The sequence below is a fragment of the Macrosteles quadrilineatus genome, unplaced genomic scaffold (genome assembly GCF_028750875.1).
Source record: "Macrosteles quadrilineatus isolate MER2022 unplaced genomic scaffold, UCM_ALF_1.0 Scaffold_5__1_contigs__length_97177068, whole genome shotgun sequence".
NCBI classification, from domain to species: domain Eukaryota; kingdom Metazoa; phylum Arthropoda; class Insecta; order Hemiptera; family Cicadellidae; genus Macrosteles; species Macrosteles quadrilineatus.
Genome location: NW_026542598.1, coordinates 72,028,662 through 72,051,113, shown reverse-complemented (window position 1 = coordinate 72,051,113; position 22,452 = coordinate 72,028,662). Strand labels below are relative to the sequence as shown.

Below are 22,452 nucleotides of genomic sequence, written 5' to 3'. Positions count from 1 at the left end.
AAACGGACTATAACATTTTAATCAAAATTGGTCGAGCCGTTTTTGTGGAAGTCCGATTTTCCGTTATTTTATAGGGAAATCACATAATCTGCAAAACGTTTTAAACAGTATTTTTATAGAAAATGGGATTACACCGTTTTGTTTAGAGTCATAAGTCATAAGTCATTTATTCAGCCAAATCAACCAAATACAAAATACAATTTGGTGTTAGCTATGTCAAAAGAGGTAAATGGGAGAACATTTTGAATGTTGATATACTCATTTGAGCAGTTTTGTTATATATGATCTTACCGCTATGTTCTGAGGTTATATAGAAAAATCACCATTAAAAATCTAAAGTTCAAAGAAATAAAAATACCTGGATATACCATGGATGAGTACCCACATACCGAACTTAATCAAAATCGGACCACAGGTGTGGTCTATAGCTCTGCACACTAAACTTGAATAATGAGTATACCAAATATCAGCCTTCTAGCTAGTCTGGAAGTTGGAGGATTAGCGATGAATCAATGAACCAGTGAGGGAGTGAGTTAAGGCTTTAACTTTTATATGTTTCGATTTATGAGGCAATTTCGGTAAACCAGGAAATGGTCATAGAAAGTTATTGATTCGAAATGACAACTCCAAAATATGTATGAATGGATATGAGTGTAGGAGTGGTGCGATCTTGTAGTCTTATTACTGACTTTTGCGCGTTCTTCCATCACAAGTATTTATTTTTGTCTCGTAATTTACAAATTGGACTATCAAGATAGTACTGCGGATAGGCGTACTCACTTTAGAACAGAACTTTTTAGGCAAAGGTTTAAGGGTTTCTTTAAAGACGGGTTGATAATTAGGCAGCTTATTATATTTGAGCACGGCAGGGTAGGCTGGTACCATATCATGGCTAATGCTGTTGTCAATATAAGCACACGGCAACGGCATGCAGTGCAGGTCGAGACAGGTCTCAACCTGCCTCGCGTGTCGTACGTCATACATCTGTCTCAACAATATTGACACTTGGCCAGAATATCCTGCCATTTTGAAATGTATTTTGTTGAACTTTTGACTTTGAATACACTACTGTCCTACTGTGCACTAGACAACCCATTTCCGGGTTTCAGCTGTACTGGTTTTAGATTATATCCGTAGTTTCCAATGTCATGATTGGTATCTGGGTCGTCGGATCGTTTAGAACTATCAAATTATAATTAAAGTACATGTTACATATTTTTCGTAGGTATCTAGTGACATAATGTGGAAGAATCACAACGGCTTACGAAGGAGTGCAGCCCAAACATCTCAAATTGTTGATGAACAGTCGAGAATTGAACTCGTTCCTTACGGGTTTTTTCTCATGTGGGGTAAATGGAGCACATATTTAGGTCAAAATGTCAGCTATTCAAAAGTTCTTCTAATGGATTCGTCAAAAGTTTCAACTTGAAAAATTCATATAGGATAACCGACATTGTCCTATTTAGATTGAGTCCCCAAAAGAATGGATTTTTACTGAGAGAAATATACAGCAAGATAAGCGCAAAGATGGTGCTGCGATGGATGAAACATATCATTACAGATTTATCATCTATCTAAATCGTCTGAGAAAAACTTTTATGTATCCTCCTGTCCGGTGTATGTAGGGTACATGTTGTTATTTTTCATCGTTCCAAATAAAACTATTTACATTGCATGTCCTCTCTTATTCTGACGACCGAAGAGCGTGCTCTGTAAAAATTTCCGTTAACAACAAACATACACTCTATGATACACATCACTGTAATACACGTAAAATAATGTTTTTCGATTTTATAATAGGATGAGTCAATATTGCAGCTGCCAAAACTATTTTCTGTCTTTTTATCATGTCCAGCTTAGATGAGAACTGATCGTACTGTATCACACTTTCTAGAACAATACCTAAATAATAATTTGACGCTAAAAACATAACGATCCTGTAAATCCCAGCACACTTTCTGTGACTTGTGCAAAGAGTTGAGTTAATGTTTTTATTTTATTTTATTTTTTTAGATTTTAAAAATACATCTACTTCAAATTCAACGCAAAGGTATAAAGAATGATCTTTTCCAACGGGTTGGTAATAAGCACACCTAATGGACTCCCATTGTTGACATACCCACAACAATACCCACTGTCAATCAATTGAACTTTGTCTATAGGGTAGGCTATATAAATCATGTTTGCAATCTACAAAGTACCCATATTTTACAATGTTTTACTTTACACGACATATCAGCAATGGAGATCACCTACCGTGTTAGCTCACTATGTAAAATTAGTATAAGAAAGATAGCAAACAAAAAATTTGTAATTCTTATTCACAATGAAAATTTTGTAAAATCGAAAATTAAAATTTATTTTGACATAAAATTAATGTTCATTCCACAATAAATTACAGTCCACTTCACGAAAACAATTTAATTGTACACATTGTAACGCATTTTAAAACTCCTGAGAAAAATAAAATTACAGTGCCATTAAATGCAATTGGACGATTTTTATTAAAATACGGATCTATATACATAGTTCAACGGGGTATTTAATGGCTGGTTTTAAATAAAACTCGTTATTATATTACTTCATTCGTGTTATCCATGTTATTCGTAATTATTATTTCCTTAAATTAATACGTAATTATTATATTCGTATAATTATTACGCTCAAGAATAAAGTTGATTTTTGTTTATACTTTATTACATCTACTTCTAGCAGTTTATACACTTCTTCAGCAGTCAATAGTGAGTCCAAAGGGTCTATTTGTTAGACAACTTCATAGTTAACAGTGAGGTGGGTCAGTAAAGGTGGCAAGGTATGCAATTTCGCTACTGTACTCATATTGCATTTCCCGAATGAAGGGGAAAGTGAATTGCTTACGGAAGATCTATGGCAACACTGCGTTCTACTTCGTGATGTACTTTCCCAAAAGCATCCAAGAAAAGGTTTTATCCAAAAAATATAGCGATTTTTTATATTTAATTTTGCATTCTATGAAAATTCAGTATCAAAGTACTCATTATGGGATTCTTCAACCATCCAGAATAAGTCATGTTCTATGGTAAAATTACGGTCGTGTCTTGCTTTCATACTTACATGTTTTTTCAACAACTTATGCATTTTGACAATATATTGAACTTATTAACAAGCGTATTTTGCTTATGTAATAAAAATACGAATTTGTTTGTGACTGAATGCTGTATTTTCTAAATATTTCAACAGATTAAAATTCTTTGTACATAATCACTAAATATAAATCAAATTGAAAGTCTTTACAGTATTTGCAACCAGATTGAAAAGGTAGAATCTGTTTATCCAGTTTTGCACTTTTTCCTAGAATTATTGTTTTTTGTTCATTTGAGTAGAGGCCAAAACGTGGATTAGCAGTTAAATATTGTGCCCTCTTTTCATAGTTACGGGATCTCGAATACTGGAAGTTGCTGCACGATAAAGTTACGCCACTTACAAAAAGTCATTATACTTCTTACATAATAGTAAGAGTGAGTAAATGATTGCGTAGAAACATTCATTATACGTAGTGTATACATAATGGTAAGAGTGAGTTAATGATTGCGTAGAAACATTCATTATACGTAGTGTATACATAATAGTAAGAGTGAGTTAATGATTGCTTAGAAACATTCATTATACGTAGTGTATACATAATGGTAAGAGTGAGTTAATGATTGCTTAGAAACATTCATTATACGTAGTGTATACATAATGGTAAGAGTGAGTTAATGATTTCGTAGAAACATTCATTATACCTAGTGTATACATAATGGTAAGAGTGAGTTAATGATTGCGTAGAAACATTCATTATACGTAGTATATACATAATGGTAAAAGTGAGTTAATGATTTGTGTTTGTTGCTTGTTTTATGACTAGCATTTCTTTGTTAGATGGCGGGTTCGATTCCTAGAACATAAACAAAAATCTGGAGACATTTTGTCTGATTCCACCTTAAAATGTGCATGATTATTCAGGCTAAATTCCATTGGACATAGAAAGTTTACCAGCAATCACATTTTATTGGTTTACTTATACTCGCAGCCAAGTGTAGTTCAAAGACTCTATACTTATGTTATTGTTGTTGTTGTTGTTGTTGTTGTTGTTGTTTTTGTTATTGTTGTATTTGTGTTTACCTGCAACAAATCTCCAACCTCTTCCTCCCCCTCATCGCTGGAGTCGTCGTTCTTCTTCACCCCGTGGAGAAACATGATTGAATTTGACTACTGAACCCACTCAATGTAAATATTTAACACTGTTCCGTCCAATACAGGTCATTAAAACTAAAAGTTCGTCTTTGTCACAGTCCTTTTGACGAAGTTAAGAGCAAATAAATAACAACCATTGGCCTAGATCTTTTTAAAAGGGCGTTCCACAGCCAATAATTGGCGTTTCTTACCACATTAAGTAGATAATCAACTTAAATATTACATGAAAAGCTTGAATTTCAATGTCTGGGAAACGCCCATCTAATTACACTTTACCATTGATTCGCCTTAAAAATATTAAAATTTCATTATTTTAATCCGTAAACCGTAAGCAAAAGCATTATGTCACAAAAACATAAAAACGTTCTTCTTGAGCCAAATGGTTTTTATGGAGATGGCGAACTGTGTTCTTACTACAAATATTTTTTTATATAAAAAATATGACCATATTATTGGCCATTTTACTATATTAAGGCAGGAAAGCCGTTAGTTTTAAATAAACTTCTTCAAAAACAAATTTCGTTCATCTAATAAATTAAAATATCTTTTTTGAACGGACAAGCAAAAAAAAAAAAAAGAATTAATAATTTTCCATAAAAAAAACTACAGCTCGTTCTTATTGTGTGAAGAAAAATATTCCCATGATAAATATTTTAAATGAAATCAATTGATTGTGACAAAATAAATTGAAAATAAAAAAGAATAACAGACACGTGTTGGTATATAGGGTGTCCGACAACGAGACGGTCGCGAAGGTGGTGAAACGTGTACTGATCTAACACCCCCAACCTGCTCATATATCCTCCCCCTCACCCCATCTCTCTCTCACTCCATCTCTCTTGGATAGTCACGATCTCAGATAAGATACTTCAATATTTTTTCTTTTTAAAGAGTCTTTAAAACTATTCACCGATTCGTGTCATGCGGTTCCTTCCTCCGTTCGCCGATGACAAAAATATATGTTTATAGGTGTGGATTGCCAAGTATATTGTGTGTATTTTTATAGCTTGATGGTTGAAAAGGTTTTAACGTAAATGAAAATATGATATTTGTGTTGATATGATCTGACGTATTATGTTGATATATTGTGAAGTATATTGATGACGTATACTTGTTTCATCAGAGAACAAGATTTTCTTTGAAAACCTGTATCAACATACCGCTATTTGAATACCCACTCTGATGATATTATTGGCCATCCATGATCTCTGGGTTTAATTTGTCAGGTTAACTGACTTTTGTAGAAGCGTAGGCTAATCCTTATGCGTACGAAAGGCCTAGTCTGCAAATAACGAAAATTATCATTCTTCGTTCACACTCTTGCCTGGTATTCCACTATGATAAACTGGGTTTAATCTATCTCTATCTCTAATGAATCAATTTTCCTTAAATTTCCGTACTAGGTGGTGTTCACAGAGTCGTTCACACAATTGATAGTAGTTATCACGGTATCATTTTACTTCGTCATCGACCCTCACCATCAAGCTTCATTATTCTTTTCACCAACAATTTTGAATTGAGAAAATATTAGTGTATAGATCATAATTCTTGGATCTATTAAAATATTTAGGTATATATTGTCCCCGGTGAATTGAAGTAAAAAACACAACGGTATCAAGTATTTTCAGAGACCGGCATTAATATTTCAAGATAACCTCCGGGGCAACTTGCAACAACTTTTTCTCCAACAAAGTGATCACTAATAAAAGGCTAAGTTTACTACAAAATAATCAAACAAGTTTTTCCCATGTCCTAAACTTTGGGAAGTGCAAACACACAATATCAACTATCATTTAAGGAAACATATATTGTTTACATACTAACACGTGGTTCCGTTCGATTGAAATGTTTCGTGATTAGTATTAAAAAATAATTTTTATTCATCAATTCATCACTAATATTAGCTGCTATAAAAAAAAACTCAATTAGCCTTTTCCCAAGTAAGTCTTGGGCAGGGTTGTTAAATCTCTTATATTAATACGTGAGGGCTGATTTTTGTGAACAAAACTCCTCCGTTATTTCTGGACTTATTTTAACGTTTGAGGTGTCAAATAATTCGTCTCAATTCGTAGCTTTGCATAAAGGTTTTAGAATTTAAAATCTCTTACTCTTAAGGGCACGAGACGCTCTCAAAGGTCACATTTTCTCCATAATAATTGCATTGAAAACAAATTTGAAAACAAAAACAGCTGTATATAAAAATAAACTCACCAGCTTTTTGGGGCGTAAATATTTATGTTTGTAATATTTAGGAGGTTATAAACAAAATCTAAACAATTAATCAGTTTTGTTGGAAGAACAGAAAATTTCTTGAACTTAAAGAAGAAATATTGAAAACAGGAGGAGGAGACAATTAATAGGAAACCTTATACTTATGAGAAGTGTAGAGGAGAGGCCTGGTCTCACAGTAAGGAATCCAGGTACACAATTACTTGGGGAGATGAATCATTTTTGCCAGTTATGTTAAGCGACTTATTTTGGGAGTAAAAAAAAAACCATTAAAATATACACATCATGTTGTCACAGTGGTAAAGTAAGCATACCTAAAGTCAGATCAAATAAATACATGCAAGAAATATTTACTGGTAACAGCTTTAAGTCGGGAAACATTTTGTATAAAACACTAAAAAGTAAGACCGGGTCCAAAAAAAGCTAAAATATTTTTACAAGAAGCGTTTATTATTTCAAAGCGCTATTAAATATCGTAAGTATTTCAATTAGTTACATAAGCATTTAGTCGGGTCTTTTATACTCATCGAAAATTATGACTGTTATTACTGTAATTTTAAAATAACTTCTGTATAATACCGGTACTTGATAATTGCTCGATTTCGAGCAACAAGTACACTAGTTGTATCTTATTCTTATAAATCATGAGGCAAACAACAACTTTTTTGAAAATGTTTGGTTTGCAAGGTCAAATTAATGGAACACCGCTGTGATAAATAAAGCACTTACAATAATTATATCAGCTGTGTCCTGATGTACTGCATTTAAGCATGATTTAAGTCAACAGCCGATCTAATGCTTCTGTTTGTGCGTAAAATACTGATTACATTTAAAATTTGAGACCCCGTGGGGCGGATTCCTGGGAGAATCTTCGACGCCATATGTTGGCACTCAACAATCTAAATATATAAAAGGCAAAGCCCTCACTGACACACTCACTCACTCACTCACTCATCACTAATTCTCCCACTTCCCATTTACCTAGGAGGCTGAAATTTGGTACACCGATTCTTTAGGCATTAAATAGGAAAACTAAGTTGTTTTTATTCTGATTGGACTCTCGGGCTCCGCCCCAGTGGCTCTGGAGTTTCCCATGTTAACCTTATGATTTTTCATATTTAAAAGGAATTAATGAATCTTATCAGCTGTTTCAATTAAACAAGTTTGCATTGTTCTATGATGTTCAATAGCATTAAAGTTACAAGGATTTCCAACAGGGTGCAGCACTATTATTATTTTTTAAATTTATGATAACAGCTAATTTGCAACCAAAAGGTGAGTAAGCGTAGCGAACGAACTTCAACCTGGAGGCGAGTTAGCGTAGCGAACGAGCTAACGTGAAGGCAAGTGAGCGCAGCGAACGAGCTCCAACCTAAAGGTGAGTGAGCGTAGCGAACGCACTTCAACCAGGACGTGATTGAGCCATGCGAACGAGCTCATCTTGAAAATTAAGAAGTTAAACGGGGCAAAGCCCGGGGGTACAGCTAGTACTGTCTATAAAACCATGCAAGATTTGAAATTATTTTCTTCAGCCGTCTAGGAGGAGTTTGCGTATGACAAAATGCATGAGTCGACGTATAAGCGCTTCGCTCGCTCCGCTCAATTATGTTGTGAATTGTTGACTATACCTTACTCATAGAGGTCGTATAGAATTATTTCCTGTTAAACAACTGAGAAACTTGTAACACATTGAGCAGAAAAAGCTATCCATTTCATGAATGTGTTGTACTGGACTGATATGACGTTTGTGCTGTGTCCAACCAACTGTTTCCTAGTTTATTTATTTATCATCTGACTTTGTTTATATTAATTTTGTTTTGTTTCACTGATGAAAAGCTAACTTACAAGGATTTGGTACAGAATAAAAATCTCTATTCAAAACACAAATCAACTTTCTTTTCTTTATTTTCGATCTTTAGATATTTTTTTCGAACCCTTTAACGACAATGAAGAAACTTGGAACAGTTGTCTAGAGAGACTCGAAATAGCATTTGTATTCAACAATATTTCTGAAGAAAACAAGACAATAACACTGCTAAATGTTATTGGAAAGAAAACTTATGGAACACTTAGAGATTTGCCTACGGAGTTTTCGTATGAAGAACTCATTAAAAAACTCACGAAACACTTTTCACCACCAGCAAACGAAGTAGCAGAAGCTTTCAAGTTCCACATTAGACGTCAACAGGAAGGTGAAGACATACATCACTTTGCAACGGAATTGAAAGGATTGTCAAGATACTGCAACTTTGGCAACTTTCTCAACATTATTACGAAATCAGTTCATACAAGGATTGAGAAATTAAGCAAATTAAGCCAAATTGATCAGCGAATCGGTCTCAACTATGGAAAAAGCACTACACACTATGGATCTGGCAACTACACTCGAGAAAGCCTACCAGGATGCAGCAACACTACACCGTGGTGATAACATATCGATTGGAGTTGACAAAGTAAGTAACAACATCCATCCTAATAAAGTTTCCTAGAGATGTGTACGTTAGCTTATATAACTTTATTACTTCACTACTCAGTGATGTACTTTGTATAGGCAGTTTAATTAGTATACACATACATTGTAAACGTAGAAATGAGCCAGCTTTGTAAAGCTTTGCTACTTACCAAGATCAGCTATTTCTTTAGCCAGGAGCATTCAGTCAAGGACCCAGTTTCAAACCTTAAGAAAATTACTAATTTTCTCACGATAAACCCCGCAACACTCTGATTGTTAGGCGAGCCCTTTAACCACTCACCTACTCTTTGATTGCAAAAAAGTTAAAACTGCAATTTTACTCGTCTACTATATTGTACAAATATCTTAAAATCAAGAATAATCCTTGTCCAAAAGCTACCTCAGTAGGCTATAACCCAGGATTCAAGTTAAATTTCTTCCCTAAAGCTAACTTAGAGTGGTCCATTCTTAAGTTATCTTGAATTTGTCTCAGTATGGCACCACACCACTGTTAATTGACCTTTGGTTCACTGGTCAGTTCACTCTGCAATTTATATCAGCCAAAGCTTCAAAGATCAAAAGTCACTGTGAGCTGTACTTTATTGCCATACCAAGACAAAGTCAAGAGAGATGAAAATAGTCAATTTGAAATGAGCTATCTTTGAATAACTTCTTGATTACAATCGTACATGTTATTAAATTACCTGAAAGCACAACATACTTCAAAAAGGTAACACTTGTATTATTGTAATTACACTTTCACTGTTTCTCCTATTGCGTCTAAAGATGATTGGAGTGTGCAATCGAAATTGATCACCACTTACCACCTTTAATTATGTATTTACCGTCTTGTGAGTTAACAGTATAAGTTGAAATATTAACAAGTGTTATTTGACGTATTTTTGTACTTTCAGCTTATCGTTGAAGCCGCCAGCCTTGAGAAGAAATAGTCAAACCCACGCACGAGTCACTACAGTGAAAAGCAACGTTGAAATGTCGTTGAAATCCAATCAGTTAAAATTGCATGGGTGCCACAAAACAGTTATTCAAACAAACTGAACAAAATAATTAAATCTATTAGTGACATGTACCGTTAACGATGAATAATTCAGAAGAAATGCCATTTTATGGACCAGCTTCAGCCAGATGTTTATTCAGAGTTAACAGAGTTAAACGAGCTGCTCATACTACAATGAGGTAATGAAATTCTACTTCAACTTGTCGCCTTCCACACTAAGCTTGTCAGTGGGGAACCTTAGCTCTGTGGGTGGACTAAGAATAAGTTTTAACGTGAGAATTACCTTAACAAGTTTCTCTAAAAACGACATTATAATAAGGAGTTTTACTTCGTGATAGGGCACCTATAGTTTAAACCAACTCTAATTAAAAACTAATCATTTACCAGTTAAATTGTAACTTAAATTTAAAACGTTTGGACAAACCTTCTTCTTTCACTGGCCTCTTGCTTGGCCTACGAGCTACCTAGTACACACTTAACAGCTAGTACACAACTGACACACCAAGTGCTCGAATAGCGTGAGTTGGTGAACTTGTCTGCACCGAGGTGGTGTTCTGAAGGGGAATGCTGTGGTTTAACGCTAGTAATTATTTTTCGCGCTAACACGCGTTTATTTTTAAACTTGCATGGAGGAAATCTATACTCTGCTCCATGTTTAGATTGCATAGTTGATCTTTTAGAGATAATTTGGGTAGCCGAGTTTCTATAGTGCTCCCTGCAAACCTAAATGTTTCTAGTTTGACCCCTGCGAAGTCAATTATGGGCCTAGATGCTATTTGTCATTGATGAATAATGATTTGCTTAGTTAGAAGCTTAGCAAATTTAAATATATACAGGGTTGCTGAAAAGTAACTTGCACCAATTTTTCGACCATTTGAGATATTTGAAATCTGTTTGTGGCAACCTTCATAGATATGAGGGGCTACAATAATTATGGTCAAATTTGAAAATTTTGCCCTTAGGGGTAGCTCAAAACTTTCAACTGACAAGTATAGTCGAGTTTGGTATCATTTTACAGGTCTCGACGAAACATAAAAATTGAGATAAAGAAAACCGAAATCGGCCCTCTAATAACAAAATTGCGCCCTAAACAGTTTCAAATCCAAATAACGCAAATTAAATGAGGATGGAAAAAAATAGTTGAACCCCCTTTTACTTCTTAACCATTTGAGATATTTGAAATCGGTTTGCAGCAACTTGTTTGGATATGAAAGACTACAATAATTATGGTCAATTTTGAAAATTTTTCCCTTAGGGGTAGGGGGGTAGGGGTTAACTCAAATTGTTCAAATAGCAAGTATAGTCGAGTTTGATATCATTTTGCAGGTCTTAACAAAACATAACAATTAACACAAAGAAAATAGAAATCGGACCATTAATAACAAAATGGCAGTTCAAAATTACTTTTAATAACCATTGTCTTAACCATTTTTAGCCAATATGATGAAGATTCTTCAGAGTATAAGGTAAAGGACACAGTAATGAAGTACCTAGTTATATTTTCCCAGCTGATGATTCCAATGCTAAAAATATTACACCAATTCAGCTAATTCTCAGATTTAAACACGTTAACAACTAAATTTCATACTGTAATTCTTAAGTCAATCTAGGTGAAAGCTCTTGGCAGATCCACCACTTAAATAACACAAAGACACATATTTACCGGTTCTTTCTTCAGGAGACTCTCTCTAGTTCTCCGCTGAGCATGACGTAATATGCTGTTCTTTATGCTGGCCATCTTCAGTGTGTAATTATCACGGGCACAAACAACACAAAGCTGTGATAGTGTAATGAACAATTAGCACCTTGGTTGCCATGGCGACCGATCAACAACGATGCAGTTACATGATCAATATCACACCCGCTATCATCAGCTGGTTGCATTGTTTCGTCTCAGCTACAGGTGGTAATTTCGATATCGGCGTATAGATATGAATGTTTCTAAACATCTGACATGAGTTTATGTACATTGCGTAAAATATTCGTTTTTTGGGGCAATTTCTACGTTGGATAAATTAAGAACCCCGAAACAAAGTTTACAGCAACTGTCTGTCTGTCTGTGAATCAACTGTTTACGCTTTGGGAACACCAACTACTGTGGAGACTAAAAGCATCGATTGAAATCATATCATTTTCCTGTATTAACTAAATTATTGAGAATCAACTAGTTAAACCTGGTCAAACCTACTGCTAAATCAAAACACGGACGTCCAAAAACTTAGTTTTGCGCAATTTTAGACACATTTTCTCCTACCCTTTCCTTAATAGGCCATATTTGAATTGACAATCAGTTGGTTTGTCTGCAGTTGACATAAACCAAAGCCCCGCTAGAAAAAAGTCTATTTTTCATCTGGTTCTCGTATATTAAATGTCTACTTGCAGTATCCTAAATCAATGGTACACCTGCTTTACATAAATGAGAAATCTACTTGCAGTATCCAAAGTCAATGGTACATTTGGTTCACATAATTAAGATGCCTATCTGCAGTATCCAAAGTCAATGGCAGGCTTGCTTCTTGTTCACTTAAATGGAATTTCTCTTTGCAGTATTCAAAGTCAATGATACGTCGGGTTCACGTAAACGCTTTATTTACTTGAAGTATCCAAAGCAATGGTTCATTTGATTCACATAAATGGAATGTCTACTTGCAATATCCAAACTCAGTGGTATCTTTGGTTCACATTAATGGAATTCCTAATTGCAGTACCTATTCAAAGTCTACATTATTGAATAGATAGTTCCCATAAATGGAAAGTCTACGTTCAGTATCCAAACCCTATATATTTCAGTATATACTAGTGGCTTTTAGGGGCAATAGCCCCTATATATGTATAAATATTTTGTCTCATGGGTTGAACCTTGAACCATTGGGTTGATCTCCATTTGTCAACTCGATCGTTTAACATTTTTGTATACAATATGTATAATAATTATTACATGCCTGCATAATGCATTTTGTTATCTGCTCTGTTTAAAATAACAGTTCCAAAAGACTGTTCATCCGGTATTATAACAACTGTCTAATCATTAATACAACTAATGATCATTTTCAATTATAATCTTCATGACTATTAATTAAATATATATATAAATCTCTTTGAATATAGACAAATTCACTTAGATTAAACACATAGAGATAACGTCTTCCTCCAGATTGTAAAATTCTAATTACAATGACAGAAAAATATTGTATTTTGTATTTAGTTTATAACAAAATCTCTCTGAAAACAATATTTTTGTTGTATGGTATCCATTTTAATTGATTCCTTCGTCTTTATTTGATTCTAGTACTATTTTGACATCATCTGGCCGCCTTACCTGGTTAACATAAAGTTGACCATGGGTAAACACTATTTTTTTCTTCAAATAAATGCCAACTTTTGTTCGGGTTCGGCCTCGTCCTTTGCTTTAATAATAAGTAATATTGAAAGCTAATCGCAATGGGAATTGAATACTTGTAAACTTAAACGGCATATCAGGATCTATAGATATTAGTTTTATTTTCGGTATGGAAAAATAAGTCCCCTTTGCCTACTCCAGTAACCACTTCTAACTTTACACTTTGTTCAGACATACCTAACACAACAAATCGTACTCCATTAAACAATCCAGACCCTTAAAATTAGGGAAAAGTCTATTTAAAATTTATAATAGTATGCATATTACAGTACATATTACATATCATATGCTTTAAATAAAGTTAAACCACATGTTTTAAAGTAAACAAAGCACATGACCTAGATTCCCATGTTATTTAAATGTGAATTATTTTATTCCGTAACGACAGTTTGGTGCATAATTAAGAAAAATGAATATTTTTCCCCAAAATTTCATGCTGAGACCTTTAAAATGAGACCTCTCCCAGCTTTCTACGTCCTCCCGTTCGCTCACAATTTCATTGTAAAATTTTGGGCTTACGGAATTAGATATATAGATATCATATATATTTAGGCCTATATATCAGTAGGCCTATATTTGGTTCTCATAAATGGTATGGCTACTTGGATTATTTAAAGCAATGGTACATCAGCCTTATTCCGGTGACAATAAAATTATTGGCTATTAATTTGGTAATATAATTATATGCTCAATGATATTTATCAGATTGTTCTTCCTTTTTTCTCTGTACGGTATTTGTAATATGCTATTTAGATGATTCGTTGACTAACATATGCTGCAACTCTTGTTTACCTTTGTATTGCTATCTCGCAAATAATGTAATGATAATCATCCTAGAAGGCCTATGTTAAATTTCCAAAAGTTTAAATCCAAGTAGAGAAAAGCCCTGTGGTCCGATTTGGACCATTTCAGATTTATACCTTCCCCCTTCCCGTGGTTGGTTACTATGATTATGCTAAATTTGCTGCAGATCGCTTTAGCCATTTAGGAGGAGTATTTGTTAAAACAAAAGCAGGGGTGTAGTGTAAAAGCTTCGCTTCGCTCCGCTCAATAACCATAGAGGTTGAACACAATCAATTTCTATTATCAGTTCAACAAATTTAGAACTCGTATTTTAGGAGATTTGCTTTCGCGCTCTTTAACATATTGTTCTGTTAATAGTGTAAAAGTCACTCGCTTACAACCAAGTTGGAAGTGCATATAATGAGTAACAATTAATATTTCTTTGGAATTTCAACATAACAACAAATAAAATATGTCAAAATTTCCGTTGGCTACCTAAACGATAGTTTTGTGGGTGCAATAAATGTGTTAAAACGTTAAAGTAGGTTTTTAGACGTGGGTAAAAACATAGGCACGTTAAATATAAACTATTCTTATACACTTAAAAAGAAAATGTTTTTATTTGAAAAAAACATTATAAAATAGTGTGATCGTCTAATTTATGCCCACAGCCAAGGCCACACTAAAAAAACATTGTTTTTTTTAGTGTGGCCTTGCCACAGCTCACACTGATCAAAGAACAGAAAGGGGTTGTTTTTGAAAAAGTCAGGTTATGTTTATTTTCAAATTTTGCTAGTTCTATAAAAAGGAAAATAAATTACCAACACATGGGATCTTGAAACTCTAGTCACACATACTTCAAGAAATCGTCCCTTATATCATTGAATTTGTAACATCAATCGTATCAAGCTTATTTCTAAATGAGTGGAAGTGAAATTACATCTAGGAAATATATTCTGATCCCATTTTGGGGTTGTCTCAAAATATATCTCTTGTTTTTGGAAGGCTGTTAATCTATAAAGAAAATAACACTTAAATATCTTTCTCGTAGTAGCAATCCTGCATAATCGACATGATCGAGTTTAGTTTCTATCGGGGTAAATAAGAGTGTAAACGTTAATTTAAGTTACAAAAATTACATCCTAGCGATTATTGAATAAACGTTTGTTGCGTTTTTATAACATTACACATAACAGCCGTTCAAAACTAGAAGTGTGAAATCAGGCCTATAGCGAAGAAAGATATTACATGTTATAATCTGTTGATAATATTTTAAGGCTAAATTACTTTATTCATTGTTAGTTGACAAGTTAGGTTCTAATTTGAAACCTCAAGTTCACCTCATAAAACTATAAATATACGGATTTATTTTGGAATAAAATACGTTATCTTAACTCACTTTAACTTCTGAGGTTAAACTAACTAACTAACTACCCTCAATGACGTTTCAACTATCGGTTCAACTGACGGTTCAACTAACTAACTAACTTGAGGTATAGTGGTATACAATTTCATATTTATCAAGTTTGTTTTTTGTTTGCAGTCTTCCATTTGAATCCCTAGATCAATAAGTCGATTATTTATTTATGACTGGTCAACAAGTAACATAAACATTAAAATATTCATTACTAAACAAATCCCTAACATTCCATCAAGCGTAGGTTCAACTGGTAGTTAAGAAGTTATTTTATGCAATGAAAATTGTGTTCCAAAACCAGAACTTTCTTTGCCCGCTCGCTAGTTCAATGTCTGTCTTAAATCAACAATAAACCATTATTTGAATCCTATCAAAACAAATTTGTGGGTTGAAATTAAAAACTAAATAAAGAAAATTACCTTATTGGCGTCATCGATACTTTGTTGTGAGGGCGCCATATCGCGGCGGTGGCCGTAATCAGAATGCCATCAACATTGTCATTGGGTTAACTCGGTGGAGTAATATAACCTAACCACGAACTTACCCTCTCCCCTCACCCCTTACCCAAACAAAGGGTAGAGGAGGGGAAACTGAGATTAATGTGACGGAGGTTCGTCCGCGACATTGATCACATCATTTCACTTTATGGTCCAACGTTTTTTTATCGCAAATCCGAGATTTGTTTTCCAGAATAGTAAGATTTTCGTAATTTTAGTAGCGGTTACGCAACCCATGTGTGTCAGAAAGGAGTGAAATTATTTGCGTAGCTTTTTCAAATACAGACATAAGTTTATGGCTAGGTGAAATTCAGGTTTATGTAAAACAAAATCTAATAGGATTGCTTTCATGACAGTGAAAGCCAGTTGAGCGAAGCGATCACGTATGATGGTTTTTAATAAAGCAACCTACAGAGCCTCTAACACCTTCTGTAGTTGGATCTGCTCAACCAGAAATATGGCTCTTGGTTAGTCAGCATGCAATCTAAATCTACTGTACTGTTAGGCACAGCTCTCTTGATTATCGCTAATAATGGACTATCACGTGTTTTTCAATGTCTTCTTGATAGTGGAAGCCAACTCACCTTCATGAGGGAGCAAGTATATATCTATTAAACGTACAAGCTTCCTATGACAAACCAACCATGACCATACTATCAAAAGAAACATGTTTTTAGTGCTTCCTCAAACCAGGGATGGCTATCAAGGGTTCAGAAGGTAAGAGAAGGATCATTCTAAAGACGACACGCAGTTACAAAAAACGCCCTGTTGTATACTGCTTCCATGAAGAGGCATCCGTAAAGTGAATGAATCAGCTCGTGAACAGATTTGATGAACGGAATGAACGGATACTCCAACCGTGGGACGATCCTTGTTGATGCTGATTGTGCACTGCAACGAACCATCACAGACGCCCTGCGCCCGAAGGACTCTGAAGAACAGTTAATGTTAATAACATTACTCGATAAATTCTATTTTTTCATCAATCCTCCGGCCATACCCCACCAAGGTGGTCTGTGGAAAGCGGTCCTTTGTGATCTTCGCCATGTTAAACCATGTAAAAACATCCTCTCGTAGAATTCATGACTGGCTACTCAAATAGTCAATGCTCAATTCCCACCCATGGAACACATTTTCTAACATGGCGATCAGGCAACAGACGGTAAAAAAAGTAAACTGTCCCGCTCCCAATTATCTTCAAAGAAAACAAGAAGGCAGTCACTGTTCAGCACCTACAACATGATGTTTCATCATAGGATCTCCTAGGACATAAATTCCAGAACTTGAAACGAGAACAGAAAAAAGAATCTACTCTGGTAATGTACTGAATCGGCTCAAAAGATTGAACGAAGTCCAAGCATCCCACCAACAGATTTACTTACCTCTTACCAACATGGATTTACTTAGCTTCTTACCAACGGCTACTTAAGAATCTTTTATACGCTCCAGCAAAGATCCAAAACAGACTAAGGGAACATACCAGTAATTACTGCCCTTCATGTTCGTTGTAATTTGTCCTTAACCATTCCCTATCTATACTCTATACTGTGCACCATTCCTAAATACTCTCATTCGTAGTTACGGTATTCCCCTAACACTATACATTTCAACACTGCATTACCATTATAACCTATAAACAGAATACTGAAATAAATAAACAAACAAATACACAATGTTTACATCAGCTGGGATATTTAAAACAGCTTACAGAAACACTGTATCAGGACATCCATTAGAATTTGACTGGATCTTTATCGGCCTGTGGTTTCTCCCTTGACGGCGTTGGTTGACGACGTGTGGCAGAGCAGGGGCAATTTTGGCACTTCTGATATTTTTTCCACCATCCTTGTGAGCTTAAGCTTTAAAATGAATCATCAACAGCCAGCATGGCCGCATGGTAGCATGGTAGCATACCCGATTCACTTACGGAATTAAATATATAGATAGAAGATAGATAATATAAGAGTTGATGATCTCGTCCTGATTCACTCTTCGATCAGTCTTCATTCCATTGTCCTGGCCTTTAGCCCTAGACACAGTTACATCCTGGCACAGATGGACAAGTCAGGTTTTTGATGTGTTCCCTCTTCCTCCAAACTAAGCCACTAATTTATATAGTCGCTACTGACAACCACTGTACTAATTTTCTTCAATGTCCACACATTTCTTTATAATGTTTTTGCTAATTGTTACAAGACTATCGATTTATGGAGGCCCATATGTTCAATATTTATAAAAGTAGACCAGCATATCCGCGTGACTGTCAATTCAGTTCCGTGTCTTCATATGGGCAGCAATAAATATAGACCTCCATACTTCCATATCAGATTTGTATAGCATCGGTCGTTTGTTCTTCTCCCAACCTTTGATTTTCTTTTTTATATTGTCTTTTATATAGTTTATGTCCATTCAGTTCTTAAAAACACCTTTAAATTGTGTGTGCTAAACAGTCTCATGTTTGGACATTGATAATTGGTATTTTTAGCAAGTGATCTTTTCGTCCTCGTCGGCACAAACTGGTAAGTATGGCCAAACAACATTCTTCGAGATATTCTTGAACATTTGAACTGCATGGTGTTTTATTGAATAGTAAGATATATTGTAAAATAAGCAATTCAAGACAATATAATTTTCAACACTAATTAAAATCAATATTTAGGCTACTTGAAAATACAGTCCTATTTTTTTGAAGCCTTCATAGCCGTAGAAAGCAAACGATGATCACAATACAAGGAATATTGTAAAATACAAACTTAAACTAAGCAAAAATTATTTTGTTTATTGTGTTGTTCTTAAAAAAAAAAAAAAAAATTACTATAGACCCGATCGTAAAACATGTTGTTTGTCGTTGAACCAATAGATTTTAGAATAACACACATGCACTGTCTTTTGATGTTTACTATTTATTTATTGTAATTTTACCGATTTTATCTTAACCAAATACAACAATATATCTGTAACAATAACTTTTAGATAGGGAATTAGCTATTACCGTAGGTCCCATGGTAAGACCTACAGTAGCCCGGGATCGATTTACTTTTTCATTTTGATGTCCCCAGAGGCCAAAAACACCATTCGTTCAGATTTGTAAATTTTCCTGTGACAACTAATCAATTCATCAAGACAACCTCATACAGCTGGGTGTGAGGGTATGCAGCGAGAAGACATGCGTAGCTTTGATACTGGCTGAGATGAGACGTAGCCTATCTTTAGCAGGGTGTATCTATAAAAACTCAAAAGGACAGCTGAGTGCAGTTTTGAATAGTAAAATAGCTACTAATTTTCTGATTACTGGGCGAGCCCTACTGTATTACCATCCTCAGTTACCCAACTCTAAAATCGGAGGTTTTACTCTAAGAGAAACGTATAATTGATTTTAACGCTCACCAGACTTCTAGAAATCAAACACTTTTCAAAGCTCGTTTAACTTTACAATAGAATAAAAATAAAAAGTCGCATGGAGTAACCAGTTGGTTACTTGCACGCTTGCACGGATATTAAAACAGAAACTATATCTCCTATACTAGTAAAAGGTAAAGCCCTCACTGACTCACTGACTCACTCATCACTAATTCTCCCACTTCCCATTTACCTAGGATGCTGAAATTCGGCACACCGATTCTTTGGGCATTAAATAGGAAAACTAAGTAGTTTTTATTCTGATCGGGCTTTCGGGCTCCGCCCCATTGGCTCTGGAGTATCCTATGTTAACCTTATGATTTTTCATATTTAAAAGGAATTAATGAATCTTAACAGCTATTTCAATTAAACAAGTTGGTTCTGTTCTATGATGTTCAATAGCATTACATTTACAAGGATTACCATGAGCATTATTATTTAATTTTTTTAAATTTATGACAACAACTAATTTGCATCCAAAAGGTGAGTGAGCGTAGCGAACGAACTTCAACCTGGAGGCGAGTTAGCGTAGCGAACGAGCTAAACCTGAAGGCAAGTGAGCGCAGCGAACAAGCTCCAACCTAAAGGTGAATGAGCGTAGCGAACGAACTTCAACCAGGACGTGATTGAGCCATGCGAATACTTATGAAGTTAAACGGGGCAAAGCCCGCGGGTACAGCTAGTTACTTCATTTTTTGTCTATGATTTGGGCCAGTGGCATAATTTGTTTATGTTTATGATCCATACAGTTTCTGTTCAATATTGTTTCTGTTCTAATATTCGTGGTTACTAGTTTCCAAATGCCATTACAGCAAAATCTCGGAGCCAGATATACTTTAAAAATCGTGCGGTATAGTTTAGGCTAATTTTTTGTATTTAAACAATACAGTAATAGGTACCTTTTGATTTGTATTGATAACCTACTCAACTATGTCAACAATCGTAAATCTACATTTTCTTTCTGTATTTTAGATTCACAAAAAGTATATGCTTGAAAAAAATGTTTGGTGCATTGTATACAGTCAGTTTGAACTTGAGCCAAGGAATTGCAGCCCTGCAAATATTGAAGGGGGGATATGGGAAGTTGACTTTATTTAAATTATTGCTATATAAAAAAGATATCGTGGTCACGACAGGTACGAAGCTCTCCGCCCCCTCCCCCCTCTCATACGTCATTCACTTCCCCTACCTCCAACAATAAGGATCAATCTATAACTATCCTTCCTACCCTATAAAAACAACCGAATACCCATACATAGAACAGTAGAGTTGTAGTGGAGTCGAGACAAAAAAGTAAAAGAAAAAATAATATCGTTTATTAGAATATTCTCACAGGATATAAATTAATTTTAGTTAGTTTAATTTAAAATATTACTTCAGAGTATTTATTAGCGCCTGAAAAGTTGGAACTAGCTGTAAAATCTTGTGAGGCATTTTGTTGGCGACTGTGGGACAAGCTATATTGCAGTCCTTCTAAAAATATTTCAACCGTCATAAAAGTAGTATAGTTAGTTTTATGTTGTTGTAATTATTACTTTTGTGAGTTTCTAGTTCAAACAGTGCCAAAATGGTTGAACTAGGCTCAACATCTTTTGAGACAGTTTGTCAAATAATATGGAAATGGATCACAAACATAAAAGTTGCTTCAGTCGTCAATAAAATGTGGTCATAATAAAAAAATCTTAGTTAAAAAAATACATTGAAAACTAATCGTAGGTAATACTACTATTAATAATCCTATAGTAATAATCAAAAGGTTAACTCAGGAAAAAGTAAACAAAAAATTATAAATCAAAACAAATATAACAGCTGACGCTTATTTGAGGTTCGTGCCCTCACTGGGCTTATCTCATCATGACCTTTCATTCAATTACGTGATTGATATGTGTGCCGGGGGGTCTGTTTTTCCCTTGGTCAGATAGAAGTGTTCTCTATAGCGAGCCCAGAAGGGCACCCAGGTACCTTATAAGACAATTCTCTTGTGTTGTGTGCCGTAATGGCGTTCGTGATCCTAATTATTATGGCATTATTACTTAGAAGATATCTTAGTAGCCACAAAGAATTTCTTGGAGTTTCTGTAAGTTAATGTGAAAAGTAACTACTGTACAAGCAGATGAAATAAGATTTAAACATATCATTTTTGAGGTTTCCAATACTGTATTTCTAATCTTTTTTTATCTTAACTTAAAGTGACTCGTTCCAATTTTTGTTTGTACACGGTTAATTTGTTGGAAAGGGAGATCCAGACATAACGTATTTATGTATAACTTAACTTGAGTAAACAGTAAATTCAAATTACTCATTGTTGACAAGTGTCGCTGCCGCGCGGAGATTTGCGGAACTACTGAAGGTGACTTGCGCGTTGGAGGGAAATCAACAGCTGGTACCGCGTTTGGTACCGCCATCGCGGGAATGTCTAGTTCAAAGAACCGCTGCTAGAGTTCTCAACCATACAGACATTTAGTTTGGATTTCGATTCTTAAATTAAAAGAACAATAATCGTTAGTACTTAAAAACGTTACAGGTTAAAATTTTAAAATCTTTGATTAGCCATACAATAGTACTTTTTTGTATACTGGCACAGTAGTAATAAAAAACGTTACAAGTTTAGTTTTTAAAATCTTTGATTGTCCATACAATATTACTTTTCATTACTCTACACACGAAAGTACGCTTTCTAAACGTAAAATGAGCTAAGAAAATTATTCTCACTAGGTTATTCTCACTACTGCGCGGCAAAATTAACGTTAACTTTCTGTGCATTTGTGGTGCACGGAAAGTAACCGTTATGGTATTTTGCGGTGCAGACTGATCAGCTTTGCATTATTTGTTCTTGCATTATTTGCTGTTGCATTAATAACTGCACGGTAATAACTCTTTCCATGCGTATGTGCCGAGATATAAGCATGGAAACTCAGCGTTATGAGTTCGGATTTTTTCTTGATACAGTACTAAGTTGAATAAACAAAAATATTCATGTTGTTTACTAGTTTTTTGATATCGTAATGAAAAAAATAATGTTGAATACTCGTTTCAAAAGTG

General features: G+C 34.7%; 1 protein-coding gene across 1 annotated transcript in view; it reads right to left on the bottom strand.

Moving 5' to 3' along the window:
- The window catches only part of LOC128995692 (dynein axonemal heavy chain 5), a 104,438-nt gene extending 100,220 nt beyond the window's left edge, over window positions 1-4,218 (bottom strand). The window contains exon 1 of the mRNA XM_054420710.1: window positions 4,144-4,218. Within this exon, the coding sequence (XP_054276685.1) occupies window positions 4,144-4,218 (75 nt within the window). The remainder of the gene's footprint in view (window positions 1-4,143) is intronic.
- Window positions 4,219-22,452: the final 18,234 nt, after the last annotated feature.